This window comes from Phascolarctos cinereus, unplaced genomic scaffold (genome assembly GCF_003287225.1).
Source record: "Phascolarctos cinereus isolate Bilbo 61053 unplaced genomic scaffold, phaCin_HiC Scaffold_5;HRSCAF=322, whole genome shotgun sequence".
NCBI classification, from domain to species: domain Eukaryota; kingdom Metazoa; phylum Chordata; class Mammalia; order Diprotodontia; family Phascolarctidae; genus Phascolarctos; species Phascolarctos cinereus.
In genome coordinates, this window is record NW_027555958.1 from 286,520,724 (window position 1) to 286,544,902 (window position 24,179).

Here is a 24,179-nt window from a genome sequence, read left to right on the forward strand (position 1 = left end):
CTGCGTGGCAGGCAGATGGCACAGGGCTTGGCATCAGGGGAAGCTGACATAGAAAGGGGCCACGAGAAGCTTTCTGGAGCAATTGCGCTCAGGTGTCTTGGGCACCCGGGGGAAACTTGCCTCGGTTTCCTTCCTGTCCTATTTCCCGGGGCCCAGTCAGGTGTCTTGGACGCATACCTCCTAGGGTTGGGAAGACCCCCTCAAATCTGGGGTCCCTGCCGCCCTCTCCATTGACTCCCTTAATCGAAGGCTTGAGCCCCGCCCAGTACTCCTTGACTAGTCAGCCAAACGTCTCCGACCCCCGTAGGCTCTGGTCCAGCCTCTCCACGGCCGACAGCATGGCCCATTTGCCAATTTGCTCTGAGACGGCCCTGCCCCCGATCCTATTGGCTGCCCTTCCCGGGCCAGAGAAGCCTTGGGCGGTATAATTAACGAGGGATTAATGAGATTTCCAAAGTCAACAGGAAAAATCAATGAGCCGCTGGGACTGAGCCAGTGGGTGCGCAGTCCAGCCGAGGGAGAGGGTCCAGGGATATAGGTCGGGATAGTAGGGGGAGGCTGGAGACACATCTGGACGGAGCAGCCCAGCTCCTTCCAGTTGATTGTTAGTCCGCAGCGATGACAGCTCAAGTCTCAGGTAAGGCAGCTCGGGCCCTGCCCAGTACCCCCATACAGCTCCCCACCTTCTGCCATCTGCCCACGGCTGCTCCCTCACTGGACTCTAGCCCAGAGTATAGAGCAGGACCTTTGGAAGAAGCTGAAGGACCCAAGAGCCAGGCTTAAGAATAGGGACCCGGAGTCAGGCATGGGGAGGGGTGGGGATTCTTCAGGGATGTAGAGGGAAAGAATCCAGAAGAGGAGAGAAGCCACGATCACTCTGGAAAGACCCTTAAGGGGTCCCAGCACCCACTGCCCCGTGCCACTTCCAGCTCTCCCACCGAGGCCCCTTGCCGCACTACTTTTCCTCGTTCAAGGCAACGCCACCTTCCAGACTGATTCTAAGGACCATCCAGAGAGCAGCGCTACCTGGGTCAGGGGGGAATTCTCTGCCCTTCATCCCCTAGGGCCTCCCCACTCCTTCCACATCTGGAAGAGGTGAGGAAAGATCTTGAATCCGAGACCCAGTCAAAGTTCCTATCCCCAAGAATGGAGATGAAATCCGGAGGAACAAAAGTCACTAGGGAAAGGGAAGTCAGAGGGTGGAGTAGGAAGGGGACTGTGGTGATTTTGACCCTTATTTCTATGTATCCTTGGAGAACTCAATTATCCATATCTCCAGATGTCCCCTGGCCTCTTTCTATCGCTACCAGGTCCAGAGTCTACCCTGTCTGTGTTCTCCCTCCTCCATTTCCCCTCCCTAACAGCTCCAGGGGATTTCTATCACCTGCTTCTCTAACCCAAACCCACAAACCAGTTTAGCATCTGGTCCCTCCCTCCCCTTGCAACATACAGAGTAGTGAACAGAGCTGATACCTCAACTTCCTTCTGTTCAGTCTTAAAGCACCTTCTCCAGTGGCCTTTCCACCGCTGCTCAGGCCTCCTACTACAGCTTCGATAGCTGAAAGGCTGCCATCTCCTAGGAATTGAAGACTCCTGGGTTTGGGGGTGCTTCCAACCTTATGGGGCCTCAACTCACTGCAGCCCTGAGTTTTGAGAGTGGAAAAACATCTAATCTCAGCCCCAAGCTCCCCATTCCATTGACAGCTGGAGAAAACACCAACCAGGGAGAGAATCTTAGCTCCTCACCTTTTAGTTATCTCCCCTATGCTGGCTTGTAGAACCTTTGCTCAAGGATTGCATTTTCCTATCTTCACCCCGCTCTCCACCACCACTAGTCCCCAAGACCTCCAAAGAAAGCATCCTTCCAAGGAGAAGTTGCCTGTTTTGGAAGAAATGGAGCAAGAAGATACTAGAATGAATGTCTTGGGCCTCACCTGCTTAGGTGTGAAAGCCCAGGAGAAAATGATAAGAATGATTATTGAGGGCCTGCTCTGTGCTAGGTCCTGGACATCACTGATAGATTGAGTGTCAGATATAGTGGTATCTTTGGGCAAATCAATTTTGCACTCCTGGGCCTCAGTTTCCTCATCTGTAAAACAAGGGGTTTGGGTCTCTAAGGTTACTTCCAGCTGTAGATCCTATGGATACTCACCAGGGACCTCTCTGTGGCTACTCTCCAGGAATATGGTGCTTAAAAGCTGGCAAGAAGATGATAAAGATGGGGAGAAAAGAAAACCTAACAGCTTTAAAGAGGGCAAGTTTATTTTAAAATCTAGATGCACAGGCAGAGTGCACACAATTGCATAACTTAGATAAACAGACATGTGTTGTATGCTAAAAAAAATAAAATAAATTAACCAAGGCAAGGGCAAGATTTTGAAGCTGCCATGTCTAACTCTTGGGTTACTGAAGTAGGGAAGTCTTTAAGGGTCCCTGAGACAGCCCAGATCCCAGAATAAGTGGGAATGATGGGGTAAGAAGAGGATGCAGAGGAAGAGGGTGAGAAAGAGATATTGCTTAGGAACTCAATTTGAGCAGAAGGGGGAGGAGAAGGTTACAAAAGGAAGGGTGAGAATCGTAGTATTGTATTGGAACTGGAGGAGGAGAAAGGAGAGGAAGGGGCAAGATAGAAGTAGGAGTTAGGTTTGAATACCTTGGATCAGGGAGCATCTCAAGGAGTAACATAAAGAAGTGGTAGAAATCTTAGGAAAAGGAATATATGTTTCAGTCAGTAAAACAATTCAGTGTCAGATTAGGAATTCCTGATTCTCTAACTACAGATGGGGAAAAGGGCTGGAATGGAGTCAACCAGGATCAGAGTGGAAGAATATATAAAGCCAAGTCTCAGGCTATGTGGGAGAAGAGATGGACAGTGGCTGTAGTATCTGAAAGTTTAGAGAGGCAGCTAGTTGTTGGCATAGAAGTGGCATAATGGATAAAGGACTGGAGCTGGAGTCAGGAAGACCTAAGTTCAAATCCAACCTTAGACACCTACTAGTGTGAGACTAGGGGCAAGTAAGTTACTTAACCTCTCTCTGCCTCAGTTTCCTCATCTGTAAAAGGAAACGGTTGGACTTGATAGCCTCAAGCTATAGATCTGTGAGCCTTTGGAGAAATCAGTAAAGGAGTGGGGAGTAATCTGTATTTTTTTTTGTAAGGGACAATTACAGAAGTGGCCTTCACCCACTGGAAGACACCTGGTTAGGTTGGTGAAAGTTGATTTCTGAGGAATCAGAGGCTGGTGGGGAGGCAGGAAGAGGGAAAAAGAGAAATCCATAAACTGATACAAGAAAGGGGAGCCTCCTCTCCTACCTCCACCCTAGATAACAGCTAGTTGTTCTATCCTATCTGACTCTTTGTGACCTCATTTGGGGTTTTCTTCGGCAAAGATACTAGAGTGGTTTGTCATTTCCTTCTCCAGCTCATTTGACAGATGAGGAAACTGAGGCAAACAGGATTAAGTGACTTGCCCAGGATCACATAGCTAGTAAGTGTCCAAAGTCAGATTTGAGGTCAGGAAGATGGGTCTGAATGCAGACCCAGCACTCTGTCTACTGTGCCACCCCGCTACCCAGACAACAGCTAGCAGCAGATCTAAAGTTATATTGAGCTTGGTATATACTCACATTAAAGTTCCACTGCCCCTTCCCTGCCTCTCAAGACCCTCAGGGGATCCCCGAGACTACAGCTAAGGAAGATAAGGAATTGGGGGGCCCTGGTCCCAGAAGGGACAAGTCATGGCTAGAACGGCACTTCTCCCTGCTCCTTCGTCGAGATCGCCAAGCCCAGAAGACCAGCCAGCTCTTTTCTGGGCTCCTGGCACTCAATGTGGTGTTCCTGGGGGGAGCCTTCATCTGTAGCATGATCTCCAACAACGTGGCCATCACCCTGGGTGATGTCTGGATCCTGCTGGCGGTGCTCAAGGTGCTTGCCCTCCTCTGGCTTCTCTACTACATGGTGGGTACCGTCTACCTGCCACACGCTATCCTGTACCAAGATCCCCACGCTGGGCCTGTCTGGGTTCAGGGTAAGTAAGCATGTGCCTCATCCTTGTTCAGCACCAACAGAAGAATGATAAGGCAGATAAGTCCAGGGATAGGGATGCTGTTCCCTAGAAGAGGTAGGTGGGAGGCACCGGGTGAGGGGAGAGGGCTGCGAAAGGACAGAGAAGGTTCTGATGGTTCCACTTTGGCCAGGCTCCCTGGTGTTGTTCGGTAGCTGCACCGTACTTCTCAACGTCTTCCGAATTGGCTACATCATCAGTCACATCCATTGCAAGTCTGAGGTGGAAATTGTCTTCCCCATCATTGAGATTCTCTTCATCAGTCTTCAGGTGATGCTACTTCTCCACCCCGCCGGAGACATCATGCAGGCAAATGCCCTCACATGCTAACCTGTACTACATACTAGCCATACACCCTTTGTGTGCATATATACCTACACATTACACATATTCTTGGGTATAAATACGCCCATGCACTCCTAGACACATACTCCTATGTATACTCACATCCCTTTGTAAACTAAATATTGACATATATATCCATACTGCCTTATAAATGCATAACCTAAAAACACTTATACGGGGTATGCCAAAAATCTTAGTACTGTTTTAAGTTATTAAAGCTTAAAGCTCTAATATTAAAGCTATTACAGCTTAACATAGCACTCAGGCCCATACCTACAAACATACAATCATTCATTCCTGCTCATACACATGCACGCTCCAATAGGCAGGTGGGAGGGAATACTGTGAATAAAGCACAGGAATTAAAGTCCGGCAAAGCTGAGTTTAGCAATTTTCAATATGGAAGACCTAGATGGATCAGGAATTCACTGCCTTCCATTTCATTATTCACTTCCCCAGTGGCATGTCTGACAACTGGAGTTAGGAAGACCTCAGTTCTGATTCTCCTTCAACATTTCCTAAATGTGTGACCTCAGGCAAGCCACTTAGCTGCTCTCTCAGACTCAGTTTCCTCAACTATAAAATGGGGACTGTAAATAGCACCAACCTCAATGAATGGTTTGTAAGGATAATATGAGATAGTAAAAGGAATGCTAAAAATTTTCTTGACACATAACTGGGGAAAAAAAAAAATACTATTTAATAAATAAATAAATAAAAGTAGATAGTATATGTAAAGGGCTTTATAAATCTTAAAAGGACTATGTAAATCCCAGCTATTGTTTGCAATGGATAGAGTGGTCAGAGTGCTGGGCCTGGAGTCAGGAAGACCTGAGCTCAAATCTGGTCTCGGACATTTACTAGCTGTATGACCCTGGGCTAGTCACTTAATCAGAGGATTGCCTTAGTTTCCTCATCTGCAAAACTGGGATCATAATAGCCCCTGCCTCCCAGGGTTGTTCTGAGGATCAAAAGATATGATAATTGTAAAGGGCTTAACACAGTGCCTGGCACATAGCAAGCACTATATGAATGTTATCTATGATTATTATTACTATGCACTTACCCTTACATAAACTAAATGTAGATACCTCATACACACGTGTACTGACATGCACAGACATATGCACACACATTTGCACTCCCTTATCTCCAGTCTCTTCCCTGCCCCCACAAGCTGTCATCAGCTGAAGTCCTTCTTTTCAGACCTATGCGCTATGGAGCCACAGCAAAGACTGTGTTCAGGTCCAGATGAATCTTACCAGGTGAGGAGGGCTTCCCAAGCCCCTTCCATTTTTCCCTGAGCCCCTTGAGACATTCTCCACAGCCCACTTTTTAGCCCATGCCCAATATACCTCTACCAAAAGACCTATCCTGGTTTTACAATTGGGGAATTCATTGGGAAATGGCTTCAGTGGGTCTCTCCCTTGTCATTCCCCACACTTAAGTATCTGTGGCTCCCACTCTTAGACTCCCAGCAAGAGCTCCTTGAGGGCATGTTGGGAAAGCGATCAGGTACGGGAGGGGAGCCGAGGATTCAGGGCCAGTCTGGAAAAGGGTTATGGGATATCCTAGTATGGAGCTTAGAGTCTGAGAGGCTCAGGGTCAGGGATAAGGTTATCAAGTGCTTCCCCCCACCCAGGTGCGGACTGATGCTAACTATGGCTACCAACCTGCTCCTCTGGATACTGGCCGTCACCAATGACTCCATGCATCGGGAAATTGAAGCTGAAATGGATGCCCTCGTGGAAAAGTTCACAGGTATAAAGCAGCAGCCAGGGATGGTGAAGACAGCAACAAACCAAGAGGCAGGAAGCTCGGGTTCTAGCCTAGTCCCAGCACAACCACACACTTGCTATGTGACCTCAAGGCAGCCACTTACTCCCCATGGGCTTTAGTGTCTAAAGTGATGAGGTTGGATTAGGTGACCTTTAACTCCTTCCAGTTCTAACATTCTCTGCTCCTAGGATGCCCACTCCTTTCTCCCTGCTTAGCCCTTATATCCCTGATAGAGTACAACCTATCTGTTATACATGGTATAATAGATAGAGCAGGAGGGACCTTCGCCAGTTAACTAGTCTAACACTGTCATTTTTATAGATGAAGAAACTGAGTGATTTGTCCATCCACATCATTATGTGCTCATATAAACCTGTGGTCCTCATCATTCATACCCATACGGAACACATGTATTCATGATTGGTAATAGGAAGATCCGAAAAAAAAAAAAGCATGAATTCCCCCAAAAATGTTCCAGGCATCACCCTGGTACATATACATACCTGCATGATATAAGTACCCTGGTATAAATTATAAATATAAATATATGTATTTGTATCTGCGTGACAAGACATGGAAAACTGTCTTTAGTGCCCACATTTCTCCTTCCTCTTTGACACTCACCTGCCCTGAAGCCCTTGACACCTTCTACCTTCCCCTTCCCAGCATCTATCTTCCTCCCAAGTAATGGTCTGCCAGTTAATTTCTGCTAGACTCTTTCCTGAGAAGGATCTCATGCCAGGGGCATTTACATTGTCATAGAAGATTCTTGAAAACTAAAAAGGCTCTAGGGTTGAAATGAATTAACCTTTAACAGTAGTCTGAGAGATGAAGGAGAAGAGAGATTGGGGGGGGAAGGAAATCAGCATTTATATAGCACCTGCTACATGCCAAAAACTGTGCAAAGGTCTTTAAAAATGTTATCTCATTTGATCCTCTCAGCAACTTTTCAAAGTAGGTGCTGTTATCGTCCCCTTTTATAGTTGAGGAAGCTGAAGCAAATAGCCCGAGTGTGATTTGCCCAGGGTCACCTAGCTAATAAGTGTTTAAGGTCAGATTTGAACTCAGATCTTCCTGACCTGACTTTTACCCACTTCAACACCTAGCTGGTAGGTTTGGTGGATCTATTTGGGGCCTCACAAATCAGGTGAGCCCACAGGAAATCGGTTCAGCCTACAAAGTTGAAACTTAACACACAAACACACAAACATTCAAGTCTGCTTGACATGGTCACATGCTTACATCAGCTTTATACTCTTCATACATTCAAACCTGCACAGCCCACTTTCAAGGGCAAATAAACTGATTAGGTAAAGCAAGGTTTGTCAATTTCAGTCATGTCCGACTCTCTATGACCCATTTGGGATTTTCTTGACAAAGATACTGGAGTGGTTTGCCATTTACCTTCTCCAGCTCGTTTTACAGATGAGGAAGCTGAGGCAAACAGGGTTAAGTGACTTGCTCAGGGTCACACAGCTAGTAACTGTCTAAGGCCAGATTTGAACTCAGGAAGATGAGTCTTCCTGACTCCAGACCCAGCACTCTATCCACTGTGCCACCTAAACGTCCTAAAGCAAGGTACATACGGAAATAATGCATACTTCCCTCAATGTGTTGGTGAAACAGTAGACTAAGCTTTTCTAAGTCAATCTGGTTTTAAATGTCTTTAAAAAAAAAAGCTTGAGATTGTATTAAATCATTTTGCAATATGAATAACCATCCTCTGATAAACATTTTTACCACATATATAACCTCCCAGTGGAGGTGGTATGTACCAAGACATAGCAATACCCCCTACCCAAATGGGATATTTAAAGACACCTAAGTTCCAGCTAAAAGTCTTCTCCTCACCCCTATCCTCCAAACCTTCTACCTCTCTTAGGAGCTCAGTAAAGAAGTCCTATTGAAGTATCTAGTTTTGCTCTGGTATTTCCACAACAGCAATGGACTCTTTGTATCTTTGCACTATTACCCGGTACTTTCTTCTTGTATTGAATCAGGAAAAGGGACAGAATCAAGAGAATATGGCCTCTTGCCTGTGATTGGAGAGCTAAAGGGGTCAGTTGGCATCAGACCAGCCAGCAACCAATTAAAACCATGTCACTGGCTGACGTGATGTTAATTAACTGCTCAGTCCAGTCAATAACATCATGGAAATGGGGAAGGGGACTTCCTTCCCCTACATATTTTATGTGCCCCATAACTATTTCTGTGCCTGTACAAAATTTCTGCATTTCTCCCACATTGTCTATCGAGTTTTCTTAAAGCAAAGACCATCTGCGAGTTCATAAAATGACCATACTTTTTCACATACAGGCATACTTTTACCTTACAAATCTTCTGTCTCACCCTTCCCTAGGCAATGAGACCAACACTTGCCTTTGCCTCAATGCAACTATATGTGAAGTCTTTCAAAAGGGTTACCTGATGCTCTACCCCTTCAGCACCGAATACAACCTCATCTGCTGCGCCATCCTCTATGTCATGTGGAAGAATGTGGGCCGAAAGCTGTCTCCTCACATAGCTGGTCCTGGCCGGCCCAACTTCCACCTCCATGGAGCCATCTTTGGTCCCTTGTTGGGCTTCCTGGCTCTGGTGGCAGGGGTCAGTGTCTTTGTCCTCTTCCAGATCCAGGCCAGCGGCCCCTCCATTGGTTATCAGTACTTTACCCTTTACTATACTTTTTATGTGATTGTCCTGCCTGTCATGACTCTGGCGTGCCTGATGGGTACGGTCATACATGGACTGGAAGAGAGGGAAATGGACACAGTCAAGAACCCCACTCGAAGCCTTGATGTGGTACTTCTTATGGGTGCTGCCCTGGGCCAGATTGGTATCTCCTATTTTTCCATCGTGGCTATTGTGGCCACCAATGTCCAAGAGCTGCTCAACAGACTTATCCTGGCCTATTCAATCCTGATCATCATTCAGCACATCACCCAAAACCTCTTCATCATTGAGGGCTTGCACCGACAGCCACTCTGGGAGACACCCATCCAGCGCCAGAATGATGGCCTAGGGGAGGAGTGCCCACCAGGCCTTCGTCGAGGATCCATGCTGGAGCTGGGCCAGGGCCTGCAGAGGGTATCCCTGGCCTACATCCACAACTACAGCCACCTCAATTGGAAGCGTCGAGTTCTTAAGGAAATTTCCATCTTCCTCATCCTCTGTAACATTACGGTGGGTAGCTGATGGGCTCTGGGATGGGGCTGATAGAGCCACTTGGTTAAGGTAGGAAGTGCTGGGTCAAGGATAATGAGCTAGCTAAATGAAAGGGGGTGGAGGGGTTGTCTCAATTGTAGCTATGAGCTGGTGGGAGGAGAAAGGGCCCTTCTCAGCCAGTCACCTATGTCTTCCCTCCCTTGCCCTAGATGTGGATGATGCCAGCATTTGGCACACACCCTGAGTTTGAGAATGGACTGGAGAAAGAATTCTATGGCTACAGGACTTGGTTCACTATTGTCAACTTTGGCCTACCTCTGGGGGTCTTCTACCGAATGCATTCTGTTGGGGGGCTAGTAGAAGTCTACCTCGGCGCCTGATTCAAGACAGTCCACAGCCAGTCAGCCCTGGCACTGTTCCGGCTTCTCTCCTCTGCCTTGATCCCAAGCCATACAGTTCCAGAGGCTACTGGAAGACACCTGCCCCAAGCCTCTTCTCCATCCACAGCCAAGAAATCCAAGTATCCCTCCATTCGAGCAGAGGCAGAAACTAACTAGAGTGGGTTCCTCAAAGTCTCACTGCCTCCAGGAACCATCAACCTGGAGGTTTGGGGACACTTTGCTGTCTTCTCCAGAGCCAAGGATGAGATCCCCAGATGCTATTCTGGGGTGCTAGTGGGAGGGGCTACATATGTTTATGTTTTTAAATCACCTGAGAGCCCCAAATGGCACAGATGGCAGTCCAATCCTGGTACATGGTAGTGGCTCTTCCTAGAGCTAGTTTGGGGAGCCTGTGCCAGGGGTCTGTATGAGAGGTTGGGGAGTGGGAAGACAGTTGTACCCCCTTCCAGCAAATGCCTCAGCAGGCCATCTCATACCTGCCTCTGCACCTGTTTGTCCTACCACTGCTCAGGGCCATCTTCCTAAACTAAGTTAGCCGCAAACCTATCGTCTTCAGGGGGGGCCACTCCACCCATTCACCAACCCCTCCCTCCCTTCCACCAAGCCCTACACATACCACACACACACACACACACACACACACACACACACACACTGTCCTCTAACAAGCTCATTAATTAGCTGCCAAGCTATGTTGGACTCCTCTCTCCTGCTGCCATAAAACCTGTTTGTTTGATTGATTACCTGCTCTTTTTATTGTATTTGTTCTCAGAGGCAAAACAGTCACTCAGCCTTGGGAATGAAGGAAAGGGCTTCCACTCTTCTGCAGTGGTGCTAGGTAGTGGGGAGGGGAGACACCCAGAGAATATTTTTTGCCCTGGTGTTATCTAGGTACAGAAAAGAATGGACTTAGCTCTGGAGGGAAACACCTAGGATAAGAAGGAAGCCACTTTTGGGGGTGGGGTGGGGAGCTAGCCTCACCTTACAGAAGCACCCTCTTACCAAGTACTCCCAAACCAAGGTAAGTGGGGAGCAGCTGTTCTCCTTGGAGAGGGCCAGATTAGCAGCTGGGAGTGTGCACAATAGGGCTATGCTCTGTGTGCAAGCCCTGGACGCTCCACTGGGTGATAAAGAAGTAGAAAAGGTAGAGAAAAGAAGCCAGGTAGCTTTTCAGGGCCGGCCCTGAAAACACCCTCTCTACCTGTTTTGACCTTGATCTAGCCCTAATCCCCAGCCCCAACATTAGGCTGGACACAGAGTGAATCATCACCGTGGGGCCGCAGACGGAAGGCCTAGCCAGGCATTCTTCTCATCCTGACAGCCAGGTCTCCAGCATGTCCCTGTAGGTCCTTGGTGCCCCACCTGGAATGGGGCTGGAAGGAGGAGGACAAGGATGGACTGGAAGATTATTAATGCAGGCTTAAATGAGCTAACATGATGAATGAAAGAGCACTGTGTGATAGAAAGAGGGTTAGATTTGGGTTCCATTTCTGGTGTTGCCACTTAATATCTGTGGGATTCTTCTCCACTCAGGGCCTCCATTTCCTCATCTTTCAAATGGGGGAAAAAGCCCTTGTCTATGGCCATATGACCCTGAATGCCCCCATTCTCATCTGCTCAAATAAAAGCTAAGCAGAACTAAACCAACTAGTGCTTGGATAAAAGACAGCCTTAGAATACTGGGTGCTGTAGACATTTTCCTTGATTACCAGTGTGGTTCTAGGGTCAGGGGACCTGGATTCAAATCCTGCCTTCTCTTACTGCTTGTATGATCTTGGGCAAGTCATAACCTTCCTGGACTTTGGTTTCCTCATTGGTAAAATGAAGGCCTTGGACAAATGGCTTCTGAAGTCCTTTCCAGTTCTAGATCTTATGTGCTCTGAGATTCGCTGAAGCTCTAACATTCTATGAGTCTATGCAGAGGCAGTGGGATATTGGGGCGTTGACCTGGAATCCTGGGAGCCATAGCTTTTTCTTTGGAACAAGGAAAAGTACACCGCTCCGGAATCAAAGAGTCATTGTCAGTTAAGAATCTGTTGTCATTGTTCAGTCATTTTATGGTTGTGTTTGACTCTTCATGACCCCATTTGGGGTTTTCTTGGCCAGGATACTGGAGTGGTTTGCCATTTCCTTCTCCAGCTCATTTTACAGATGAGGAAACTGAGGCAAACAGGGTTAAGCGCCCTGCCCAGGGTCACATAACTAGGAACAGTGAGGCCAGATTTGAAATCAAGAAGATGAATCTTCCTGACTTCATCCTCAGCACTCTATTCACTTCGCCACCTAGCTGAATCCAAAGGACTTAGGTTCAAATCCCAGTTCTGCCACTTACCAGCTGTGTGTGTGTGTGTGTAACTTTGGCTAGATCATTGGATTCATCATCTGGATTCATCATCTCTATACATTTAGCATGATGCCTAGCACATAGTGGGTGCTTAATAAATGCTTATTGTCTGACTGACACTGGAATTGACCAGGGGTAACAGAAGGACAGGACTGTTTCTATGTTGCCCTCGAAAGGGAGAATTCAGACTTTGGGCAGACATGGTTATACTCAAAGATTTCATCCTCTCTTTTTGCCCACATAGCCTATGGATAGATTACCAGACACCTGGAGACCCAGTTAAGCTACCCTCTGCAACTTAGAGATTAGGGTCCAGAAGTAGCCCAGAGAGCAGAACTGAGACAAGGGTTCTTAACCTCATTTGTGTCCATGGACCTGGCAGCCTGGTGAAGCCTACAGATCCTTTCTCAGAATGGTGGCAGTGTTGTTGTTCAGTCATTTTTCAGTCACATCCAACTGTTTGTTACCCCACTTAGGGTTTTCTTGGCAAAGATACAGGAATGGTTTACCATTTCACTCTCCAGCTCATTTTACAGATGAAGAAACTGGAGCAAACAGGGTTAAGTGACTTGCCCAGGGTCACAGAACTAGTAAGTGTCCGAGGCCAGATTTGAACTCAGGAAGATGAATCTTCCTGATTACAGGCCTGACACTCTATCCATTGAGCCACCTCACTGCCTTTTCTTGTAATAATTTCTTTAAATGAATAAAATAAATACATAAGATTACAAGAAAACCAATTCTATGGAAATAGTTATCAAAATACCTACAAAAATAAAACAAAACAAAAAGAGTTTGTCTTCCAAGGTAAGAATCCCTGGGCAAGACACTAAGCATGATAACTTGTACTTCAGCACAATTTAAGGGTCTACAAAACGCTTTATATATACTATCTTATTTGATCCTCAAAAGAACTGGAAGAATTTTCCCTGGTATCTCAGTTGCATCAGTGAACTGGCTGACCAGAGCCAGGTAAGCATATCCTACTTAAGTGAGGTGACAGCATTTAGAAACAAAAGGGATCTGAGAGGTGATTTGGCATAATAACATTCATTTTAAGGATTAAAAAACAAAAACCTAGCCCAAATAATTTAAGATACTTGACTAAGTTCACACAGATAATAAGTAGCTGACCTGGGATTAGAACCTAGTTCCTCTACTACCGTATATACACCAGCTTCACCTTCACATACATGGGCCCTGAAGGGCAGGCCACTTAGCAGAGGGTCCAAGGTCTCAGGGAACTGCTAGAAACAGGGAAGCTTTTACCACCAGCCTGCCCCAGCCCTAGACACATACAAATACAAACCTCTTGACAATGTCTTGAACTTTTAAACGTGGAACCAAGCCCTTATTTAAGGGAGACACTGCCTCCCTTCCCCCAAGAAGGCTCCCTCCACCCTCACCCCAGACACATACACAGCCAGGAAAACGGAGATTTTAATTTTGTGTAAAGTAGCAGATTGTACAGTGCATCTCTAGTGCTTGAAAGTTAAGATTGTACTGACACAGGCAGAGAGTGGGGGTTAGCCACAGATGGAGAAGACCTGCAAGAACAACTTTGGAGGACAGAGCTGAGGACTGAGGGTTTCAGGGGTGCCAGCTGGGATATCTATGGGGAAGCAGGGGGAGGATATCTTGGACTGTCTTCCTCTACCCTTTGACATAAAACTGTAATTAAAATGGGGATGGAGGGTTGCTCCTCCCCTGTCATATTCCTTTTTGGGGAATGGTCTGTGAAAAAGATTCCCGTGGGAGAGGGCTTTGTACAAATATGAAAATGTGGGCATGGGGAATTAGGTAGTCACCTAGGCCATGTCCACTGGATTGAACTCTGGGTTGGAACTGTTATCCTCTTCTTCCCTCAAAAAAAAAAACCCCTAAAAACCTCCCTTGGCCCAATTCTTCCTATGAGCTGCTCAGCTTCCATGGCATGTTGGGTATGGAACGAGTAATGTTTTGTAGTGGAAGGTAAAGAGCATCCCAGCATTCACACCTCAGCTTCCCCCCTACTACCCAGATAGTGGGGATCCCAGACTAAAGTTACTTCTCTGAGGGGCCCAAGACCTTCTTCTGGGCCACTTGCAGGGAGGACCTGGAAGGCATGGTCAAAGAAAAAAGGTGAACATATAAAGCATGGTATAGAAACAAGTCTTCAGGGGAACCAGGGCTACAATACAGACATGAAATGGAAGGGGAGTAATTGATTAGGTGGAAATTTGACCCTGGGACACCAAGAGGTATCTACTAAGAGGAAGCTTCCTCTTCCTTGGCTCTACCTTCCAATCTTTGTTGTTTTCTATAACCACCACCAGAACCAGGAGGACTTCATAAGCCAGGGATGGGGAAAAGGCACAGCTAGCTCCCCACATTTCCCCTAATCCCTGAGCTCTTGGGGAAGTTACTGCCTCCCTACCCCCTTCCTCAGGTCAAAATGATAATAAAGCTTGAAATGCCAGTCAGAAGGAAGAAGAATCAGAGGCAGGCAGCTGTGAGGGGTCCGGGGATCACCTAGGCACCCAACCACTCAAATCCCTTCCGTCTTCTCCTCTCCTTCACTCTCCTCTGCTCACACCCGCTGGATCTCAAACAGCTTCACGTCGGTGTCATACCAGACTGGTGGGTCCACATTCCTATGAGGAGGAGGGATGGGGGCCAGGACCCCAAGGATGCTAGGTGAATTGAAGTGAGGGGTAAGGGAAGAATTGGGGAATGCTGATACCCAAACCCTCTCCATCCTCACTTTCTCCTCTGAGCAAAGGGCCCACATCCAACTGGGTTCCTACACTAAGAACCCTTTTAACAAATCCATCTTCCACTAGGGACGATGGGACTCAGGGTCAGAGAAGTCCTGGTTACTGAAATCTGAGCCCACAAAGGCAAATGCCCTGTTAGTCATTCTGGAGCAGAAGTTCTTAATCTTTGTGGTGTCCTGGACCCCTTTGTCAGTCCAGTGAAATCTATGGACCCCTTCTCCAAATAACATGTTTTAAAAAAAACATAATTGAAGGAAATGCTCGATTTCAATTATAGGTTAATGAAAATAAAGACGTAATTTTTTTTCCCATTTAATTTCACCAGCTCCTTGAAATCTGTTTACTTGGTTAGAGGGACCCCAGGTTAAGCATCCCTAAAGCCTGAGCCAATCCCATCTGACAGTGGTGGCTATAGCTGAGGGGATCCCTGTTCCTTTGGAGACTACATAGCATGCCAGGGACCTTCACCTATTACTATGGGGGTAGTGGCTAAAGACTCTCTGTCCCCAGTCCTCATCATGCCTCTTTACCTTAGATAGATGACACCCCACATGTAGGTACGGAACCACATGGCAGTGCCTGAGTTGGCCTGGTATTTGCGGATAAGGATGGGATGAGGCACAGGTAGCAGCCCTACCAGTGTGCCATGCTGAAGAAACTTGAGGATTTCTGATTCATCTGTCAGCCCCCTGCAGAGGAAAGGAAAAGAGTGCAAGGCTCAGAAGATGCTCTAGGCCTGTCTTTTATGGAAAGGTCGGGGCACCCTAGGCAAAGAGTTACAGAGGGAGTAGGGGTTGGCAGAAAGATACTAGACTTGGAATTAGTAGAGACTTGTATTTAAATTCTAGCTTTATTTTAGCCGTGTGACCCTAATCTCACTTAAGCTGGTTTCAGCCTCAATTTCCTTATATGTCATATGGGAATAATAACTTGCTATATCAACTTCACAGACCTGTTGTGAAAAGAGCATCTTTGAAAACTTAAAGAACCATGGAAATATGAGCTATTATTATTCTCGTGAAAGGTAATAAGGGATGCCATCTTCAAAATTCAACTGCCTCTCCATGTCCCTCCCAGATCCCAGCCCTCCCACTCAGACTCACTTATCGATGCAGATCTTCTCCACCTGAGGCACCAGCACCTGCAGCAGCCTCATGATGGTCTGCAGCGGTAGCTTGGACTTCCAGGAGAGGACCTACAAGTTGGACAGAGCCCAGCCGGAGGGAAGGGAGAGGAGATCAGAGCCTAGCTGGGAAATCAATGGTACTATGCTCAAGCCCCCATCTCCAGGCACAGCTGTCCATTCTGGTACCTAGTCCAAAGACAGGGAAATCAACCCCTAGGTATGCATGGAATCAGATCTGGAGAAAACTGACTGAAATCAGACGCACGGATGTCTATTTGTTGACTATTCATTGCAAAACACTGGAGGACCAAGGAATATCAACGTCATCAGAGTCACAACCAGAATGCATTTTTATAGCACTTTAAGGTTTTCAAAGTGCTATATATATTATTACATATAATATATATTTTAAATGCTATATATGTATATATGTATACATGTATACATACATACATTTTATTCGTGTGTGTGTGTGTGTATATATATATATATATATATATTTGTTGTTGTCTTTGTTGAGTCATTCAGTTGTGTCCAACTCTTCCTGACTCTGTGGACCACAGCACATCAATAGCATCCATGGGGTTTTCTTGGCAAAGATACTGGAGTGGTTTGCCATCTCCTTCTCCAGTGGATTAAGGCAAACAGAGATTAGGTGACTTGCCCAGGGTCACACAGCTAGTAAGTGCCTGAAGCTGGATTACTCAGGCTTAGCATTCTATCCACTAAACCATCTGGCTTCCATATATATATACAGGTGTATATATGTATATATACACATGTGTATGCATATGTATGTGTATATATGTACATATTTCTATTCCATATATATATATATATATATATATATATATATATATATATATATACAGTTTTCATATGCATGCTTATGCGAAGAAAGATGCAAGGGACATTTGAGACCGATGTCTCCTGGATATGGATCCCCTACAAAACAGGGTCCACTCAGACTAAGGACATTGGGCTCCTCCCCACCCTCCAAGGCTCCAGGGCACTCATTCCCTCACCCAGTCTGGAGTTGGGTTCCACTGCCCGCCAGCTGAAGCGGTGGGTGATTGTTGCTGTTCTGTGCATGCTTGACCCGACTCCTGGAGCACAGGAAAGAGGAATGGGATAGAGATGTGAGGGGTGAAGGGGAAATGAAGGGAACTGCTTCCCCAGTCACACTTATTCGATCTGCCTATTTAGGGCAATGGGGATAACCACGGGGAGGAATTCTAGCCTAGCACCCTTTGCCCCAAGGGTTCATGCCACAGGCACCTCCGGGCCCCACCCCCCTCCAGCCTGGGCCCAGCCTAGTCCCTGTGACAGGTTTAGGGTTGGGGTGGGGGAAGGACTGAACAGAATGACAAGTCAGGGTAAAGGCCAACTGCTGATAAAGAAGATGGATGAGTGAAGGCCAAGGGTGTGAACCCATTACCCTGAAAGGAAGAGAAAAGTTTGGCCAGGGGTGGAGAACCTTCTCAGACTCTGTGGGAACAAAATCTGCTTCTCCAACCACACCTCAGGGGGAAGAAACCATAGAGCAAATTCCACCACCTATTGGCTCTGGGGTCAGGTGGTCAGAGGTCAGTTAGATAATTGTGAGAGCCCCACCAAGGGAGGAACTCCAAACTTGACTCTAAGATGCTAGGTGGTATACTTACTTACACACACACACACACACACAGAAGGGGATGTCAAGAGTCCCCTCTAGCCAAGGCTCTGCATACCCCCAGGGAGGGCATCACCGACTTCTCCCTTCCCCCTGGCTCTTGGACCCTGGCTCTCTAATGCTGGGGCCTCACCCCATTCCATGGCTCTTCCTTGCTCTTCCTGGCTGGGGAGCTGTTCTCAACCAAGCTCCGACTAGACTCGGCTCCAAAGATTTCATTGTTCCATCCTCAGACACCTGCGACTTCTCGGTCAGCTTGTCAATGCCTTGGGGGTGAAACGGAGTGATGTTGGTGAATGAAGATAGCTAGGTTGGGGCAACAGGTGCGAATTTCATGTTTCTCCCATCCCCACTCCCACTCTCACTGTGAACACCCCAGATCCAAAGCTTCTTTATCCTGTATTTAGCCTATCACAAAGTTACTCCTCTACTCTACCATTAATATTATATTAATGATTAAGTAATTTTACCAATGAACTAATGTAATAGAAAGAACACAGCATTGGAAAGACCTAGTCTGTGGAAATATCTACACATGTCACATATGACTTTAGCAGGACTCTACAGAACCCACTTCTCTCCAGCCTTATCATCAAAAATAATCATAAAAAAACATCAAAATAAGTAATTATGGATATAGAGGGGCAGTAGAATAGACACAAAGATTACAAAAAACAAACAAATCCAGAAGCCAAGGGAAATGTGCAAATATGAAAGACCAACAGGGGTGTGTATTGAACAGGGTGGGAGGTTCACAATATTGGAATTCCAATCTTAACTCTACTTCTATTACTAGCTGGCTCAGGAGTTCTTAACCTTGTTGTATCATGGACCCCTTTGACAATCTAATAAAACCTTATTATTATTTAATAATTTTTAAAAATATTATTTAATAATTTTTAAAAGAAATTCATGATTAAAGGAATTGTTACAGGCTAGTGAAAATAAAGATGTAAGTTTTTTCCTCATCCAAGTTCATGGACCCTCTAAAACCTATCCATGGACTTTTTCCATAGACCCCAGGTTAAAAAACCCTGTTCTAGAGTTTGGGTCAATCTATTTGACATGGCAGGGGCTGCCACAGGAGATCGCTATTCATTTGGATTCCACCTTCAGAACTGCTATGCTAGCTGTTTGACCTTAGACAAAGTCCCTTAACCACTCCGGATCACTAGCCAGACTACATAACCTCCCAGTTTCCTTACAGCTTTAGCAATCTATAATCCTATCATGACCCCTCCCTGGTGCCCATTTCCTTGACATAAATTGAGAAGGAACAACTGCTCAGGTGATGTCACCACTTTGGCTCTCCAAAGCTAGAAAGAACCTATTCCTGCCATCTCTGTGCCAGTGCCAGACCTGGTGTAGCCACTAGGCTGGTCTTGAGGGTACCCGGCTCAGCAGGGGCAGCAGGGCAGGAGCCCTCCATGGAAACACCCTCCTGAGAGTTGGTCCGAGATAGGGTGTCAGGAGTCCGCCTTCGACGCTGCAGGGCTTTGTGGATGGAGGGCACATCTGTGGGCAGGTTGGCCAACTGGTGGAAGACACTTCGCTTTCGAATGATGGCATAGACGAGGTTTGAGTTGCCTAAGAGAAATAATGAGAGAATCAGGTCAAGGCAGTAGTTACTCCTAGACTCAAAAAGGCTGTTATTGGGAAGAGAAAATACACTTCCACTCAATCCACATGGATTTGCTAGACTTGGTGAATTTGAACGACTGGGAACATAATCCCAGGTATAAGAGACAGCAGGAGGAACCCATGGGAGGGGTAAAAAGATGGAAAACCACCAAGAAAAGCTGACACTAAGACATCAAGCTGGCTGGCCACACCCAAGAGATCAGAGGCTTCCACCCTATGAACCAGCCATAAACTTAGAAGCCTGGAGCCCAGGCTCCATCTTCAAAAGGGCTCTGATCACATTTATGCCCTCATATGGGGGAAGAGTATAAATAGCCCCCTCCCCCAACTGGGTCACAAGGGTGACCCCAGGGATCTAAGAAGCCTTAGCAATGGAGATGGGACCAGGGTGGGGGCGCCAGGGAAGGAGAGTTCTCACCATCAAACTGGTACTGAATGATGTTGTTAAAGACTTCGAGGAGAAAGAAGACCAGGTGATGGTTCTGGACGGCAGAAAACAGGAACCAGGTGGTAGAGAAAGCCTCCAGAAGGTGGAGTAGCTTATTGGCTGCAACCATGGACAGGCTCTTGAGATATGGAGACACTGGGAGGGGAAAAGGGTCAATCACTCTGGGCGACTCCCAAAGTCCCCAAATCACCCACGCTAGGCCAGGTTTCGAAATCACCATCCACACTAAGCTCCCCTTTCTTACCTAGAGCGCAGGGATTTTCTAGCACATAAAAAATTTATGAAACATAACCTTCCGTATGTGAAACTCTAAGCAAGTGCCTGTCTTGACTGCCCCTAGCCCTACCCTGTCCAAGGTTGGGTTTATAATAATAAAAATGTGTTGTTCAGTCTTTGTGACCACATTTTAGGGTTCTCTTGGCAGAGATACTGAAACAGTCTGCCATTTCCTTCTCCAGCTCATTTTACAGATGAGGAACTGAGGCAAACAGGGTTAAGGGACTTGCCCAGGGTCACATAGCTAGTGTTTGAAGCTGAACTCAGGTCTTCCTGCCCACCCTCCCACCTCCCCCAAATCACCAGGGTAATTGGGCTCTACTTCAGAATCCTTAGCCCCTCCCACAGGGGCCCTAGGGACAGGATGCAGAGAAAGGGTAATCCAGTTGCTCAGACACCACGTCAGCACAAACTTGGTCCTTAAGGTGCCTTATCAGCCTAATGAGCCAGGAAGATTGGAAGCCACCCTGGCTGCTTCTAGGCCTGATGACCTGCTGCCCCCTGGTGGTGAAAGTTGGAGTAACTGGTCCTTCCGCCACCTTTACCATTCACTATGATGGTGAGCAAGCAATCAAAGAGGGGCTGTAGGCGTTGATGGCCACTGGTGATGATCTTGTGGAACACCTAGAGCGCAGAATCAATAACAGTAGACAGAGAGGGAAGTCAGCACCAGCCTAGACCATTGGCCAGCCCATAGACCAGAAATAGTACAGTCCCACTGCTCCCTCCCCTCCCGACTTCCCCACTCTTCCATTGGGTGTCATTACCACTAAGGACTGGGGCAGAAGAGTACTGCCTGATGGGTAAGGGGAAGCAACCATCCTCACCACAATGAGCAAGGTCAGCATGGGTGCCAGTGAAAACAGGGATGTCCATGGGGACTCGAACAGAATAGGGCTTGTTCAACCGGACCCCAAAGTTGCGTTCTCCACTCAGGAGCAGCAATATGAAAACTCCGATATGCATCAGGCCCACTCGAGCTGTGGCACATGGTTGGAGGAACCATGTTGGCCACGAGGGATGGATAAGGGAAAAGGTCAGAAAGAGCAATGGGGAAAGGTTCAGGGACAGGAAGGATAAAGATAGGTGGATCATTTGGGGAGGAAAAGAGGCTGAATTCCCTGCTTCCCAAGGACAGAGAATGGAATAGGCCCACTCCCCCACGAACTCACACTGATCAGCTCTAGCATCATTGAGGAAGAAGAGGATGGGGACGAGGATATCCAACACATCACTGCTCTTCAACACGAAGAAGAGGAATTTCTTGAAGTGGGGAGGCAGATGAGAGCAGAGGAAGACAGGCCTGGATCAGAATGGGGAGGAGGTCCGGTGCCCCAAACCTGAGCCTCCCCAGGGGATGTCACCCCACATTTTTGAGAGGTCCCAGGAGACCTCAACCCCCCATACCTATGAGTGAGACCTCAACCTCCATCACTAAGTGGGCCCAGGAGACCTCACTCTCTCACATTGGGCTTGGAAGACCTCACCACTTCCATCTCTGAGATGATTTAGAAGACCATACTCCACCATCTCTAAGCAGATCTAGGAATCTTTGCCTCTCTCCCATCTCTGAGCAGACTCAGAAGTCCTTGACCATCCCCTATTTCTGAGCTAACTCAAGACTCCTCACAACCATCAACCCCCATCTTCAAGTGGGCCCAGAAGATCTCCTACACCATTTCTGAGTTATCTCCTCTTGGGGCATCTCAGCTCCTTCCCAGAGGGTCCAGTTAAGGCTGCCCACCTTGTTGAAGTCACAGAGCTTCCAAAACAGAACTAGTAATTCCTGATGGAACTGGATTTTCTTGGCTGAGTTAGGCAGGTATGTCTGAACCAGAGGGTTGGAGAGCAATCGGGCCACACCCTTAAGGATGAACTGGAAGTCCTGTAGTGACACAGGGTTGGGAGCCAGCCTAGGGCTAGAGAACCATGGTGATCCACACCATCCCCCCTCACATATCATTACCTCTGGCATCAAGTCTAAATTCAGCCTCAATTTTGAAGCTTAGGTTTTTCCCACAGCTGACTATCATAACCCTTTTAACCTCATTACCATCATCTCTTGCCTCTCTCCACTGACTCTTTGAGAGCAAGACCCCCTCCCCTCAGGAAGCCAGGCACATTTCCAGGAAGCCAGACCACTGGTCAATATCCAAGGGCTCAAGTCACTGATGTTCCATCTCCCTCCCCACAAAATACAGGTTGTCCCACAATGCTCTACCTTTGAAGAGAACTGACCTTCACTCCCTGAACTCTTTTCTAAGCATGCCACCCTGTTTACTGTCCCCACCAAGGACTAAGCCTCTCCTGCCTCCTTCTCCTGATATGAAATCCCCTCTCCTCCATCAAAGCACATCCTTCTCCCTTTAAAGTTTCACTCAAGTTTTTTTCTCTTCCAGAGAAATCTTTCCAAATTGATTCCTCCCTAGTTTAGGTCAATGCAAGCTTTTCACTATTTTCCACCCCGAACCCTCCAAAGCATGGACTCCCGTGCTCTCTCTCTGCATGGAATAATCTGTATCACTCATTAATAATATTATACATATTTTGAAATGTGTGCATGTGTATGTATGCATGCATGTGCATATATGCGAATATTTGTGTGTGTCCATGCCCACTTCCATTCTGGCTTCTCTACTAGGCTCTGGGGTCTCTGAGAGCAGGGACTATGACTCCTCTTTTTTCTGCATCTCCTTCAGGGGCTCTGCACGGGGAAAAAGCTCAGCCCCTTCCCCTTTGAATGGGGTCACCAATGGTCTCACCTCCTCACGGTGAATTCGGGACAGGTAGTTCACAAATAGATTCTCAGGGCCTGGTGGCTGTGGGGAGGGACAGGCACTCTATTAGCAACAGCTAATAACGTTTGGACCCCACCCCTACCCATTGAGCCTCTCTCAATGCCCTCACCTACCCCAGGAACCTCTCCAATAAGCCTAGAAGGCTAGTCGGCAGGACCTGTTAAGTAACTACATCTTAAAACATTTTCAGGTATCTAGAGCCCACAGCAACAGTAGCAATGCCCACCTGCCAATCTCAGGCAAACCAGGCAACTTGCACTCTGGCACCAAGATCAAGTGCCCAACTAGTATATGTTGTCCAGGGCTTCTGATACAGGGAAAGTCACATGCCACACATGCCACCCATGCCCCTGAGCCTGGAGAGAAATCCCCCGGTAGGTGGTCAAATTCGCAGTGGGAAGTAGCAGACAGACCAATGTGGGGACGCCCCCGCCCCACCCACCCAGGATGGCAGGAGGGGATGCTGGGCCCTTACGTCCGCGTCATCCATTGCAGTGCCCGTGGTAGTTCCATCTAAGGTGGGGCTGGTGCTGGTGGCACTGTCATAGTCCAAGGTCACAATAAGCACCTGGGCTGCCTCCTCCACTAGCGGTTCTCGATAGTCCGAGAACAGCAGGTGGTTGTAAGGAATCCCATAGCCCACCGGGTCATAGGCACAGACGATGTTGAGAAGGGAGGTGAAGAGCGGCAGGGCGTGTCTGTACAGGAGTAAGGCAAAGGTGGAGGGGATGCCCCAAGGGATCCTCGAAGGATCAGGGAGAGGGGCTAAAGAGGCCTTGCATCTACCCGCCCAAGGCTGAGGCAGCACAGTCACCCTGTCCCTCTCCAGGAGCTAAGAGGGCCCTTCCTCTTTGGACTCAAGCTTAGAATTGAGCAGGTTTGGGGAAGAAGGGTTCTCCATCAAAAGCTGGGGTAGATAATAATAAAAAAATGACAAGTCATAACTAAGGAAGGCTTGCTTTCCTTACCATAGGGTCCCTCTGGGGCACTCACACATCCATGCCATGGGAGACAGAGCCTCTTAGAGCTCATCTCATCCCACCTCCTCATCTCTTAGACGGAGGAACCAAGACCTGCAGAACTTAGATAATTTGCTTGATATCACACAGACAATAAGTGACAGAGCCAGGATTCGGCCCTAGGTCCTCACAATCTTGTAACTGTATGCTACTGGCTAGTTAAAGGCAACATTTAACATCAGGCGAACTGAGATTAGGCTGGGGTCAGGTGTGAGGAGAGGGAAAACTGTTATTGTTCAGTCATTTCAGTTATGTCCAACTCTTTGTGACCCCATCTGGGGTTTTCCTGGAAAAGATACTGGAGTGGTTTGCCATTTTCTTCTCCAGCTCATTTGATAGATAAAGAAAC

General features: G+C 47.3%; 2 protein-coding genes across 2 annotated transcripts in view; one reads left to right on the top strand and one right to left on the bottom strand.

The window, feature by feature from the left end:
• Positions 1 to 618: 618 nt before the first annotated feature.
• On the top strand, positions 619 to 10,493 carry OTOP3 (otopetrin 3). The gene is made up of 7 exons (XM_078155742.1): positions 619 to 637; positions 3,611 to 4,027; positions 4,197 to 4,333; positions 5,615 to 5,673; positions 6,051 to 6,169; positions 8,547 to 9,367; positions 9,559 to 10,493. The coding sequence occupies exons 1-7, from the start codon at positions 619 to 621 to the stop codon at positions 9,727 to 9,729; spliced, it is 1,743 nt and encodes a 580-aa protein (XP_078011868.1). The 3' UTR covers positions 9,730 to 10,493.
• Positions 10,494 to 13,516: 3,023 nt separating this feature from the next.
• The window catches only part of HID1 (HID1 domain containing), a 28,435-nt gene continuing 17,772 nt past the window's right edge, over positions 13,517 to 24,179 (bottom strand). Inside the window, 15 exon segments of the mRNA XM_078155902.1 lie at positions 13,517 to 14,727; positions 15,381 to 15,539; positions 15,954 to 16,045; positions 17,002 to 17,082; positions 17,782 to 17,849; positions 17,852 to 17,914; positions 19,008 to 19,235; positions 19,708 to 19,872; positions 20,559 to 20,637; positions 20,781 to 20,789; positions 20,851 to 20,993; positions 21,186 to 21,276; positions 21,758 to 21,898; positions 22,776 to 22,832; positions 23,287 to 23,509. Of these exon segments, the coding sequence (XP_078012028.1) occupies positions 14,664 to 14,727; positions 15,381 to 15,539; positions 15,954 to 16,045; positions 17,002 to 17,082; positions 17,782 to 17,849; positions 17,852 to 17,914; positions 19,008 to 19,235; positions 19,708 to 19,872; positions 20,559 to 20,637; positions 20,781 to 20,789; positions 20,851 to 20,993; positions 21,186 to 21,276; positions 21,758 to 21,898; positions 22,776 to 22,832; positions 23,287 to 23,509 (1,663 nt within the window). The 3' untranslated portion in view covers positions 13,517 to 14,663.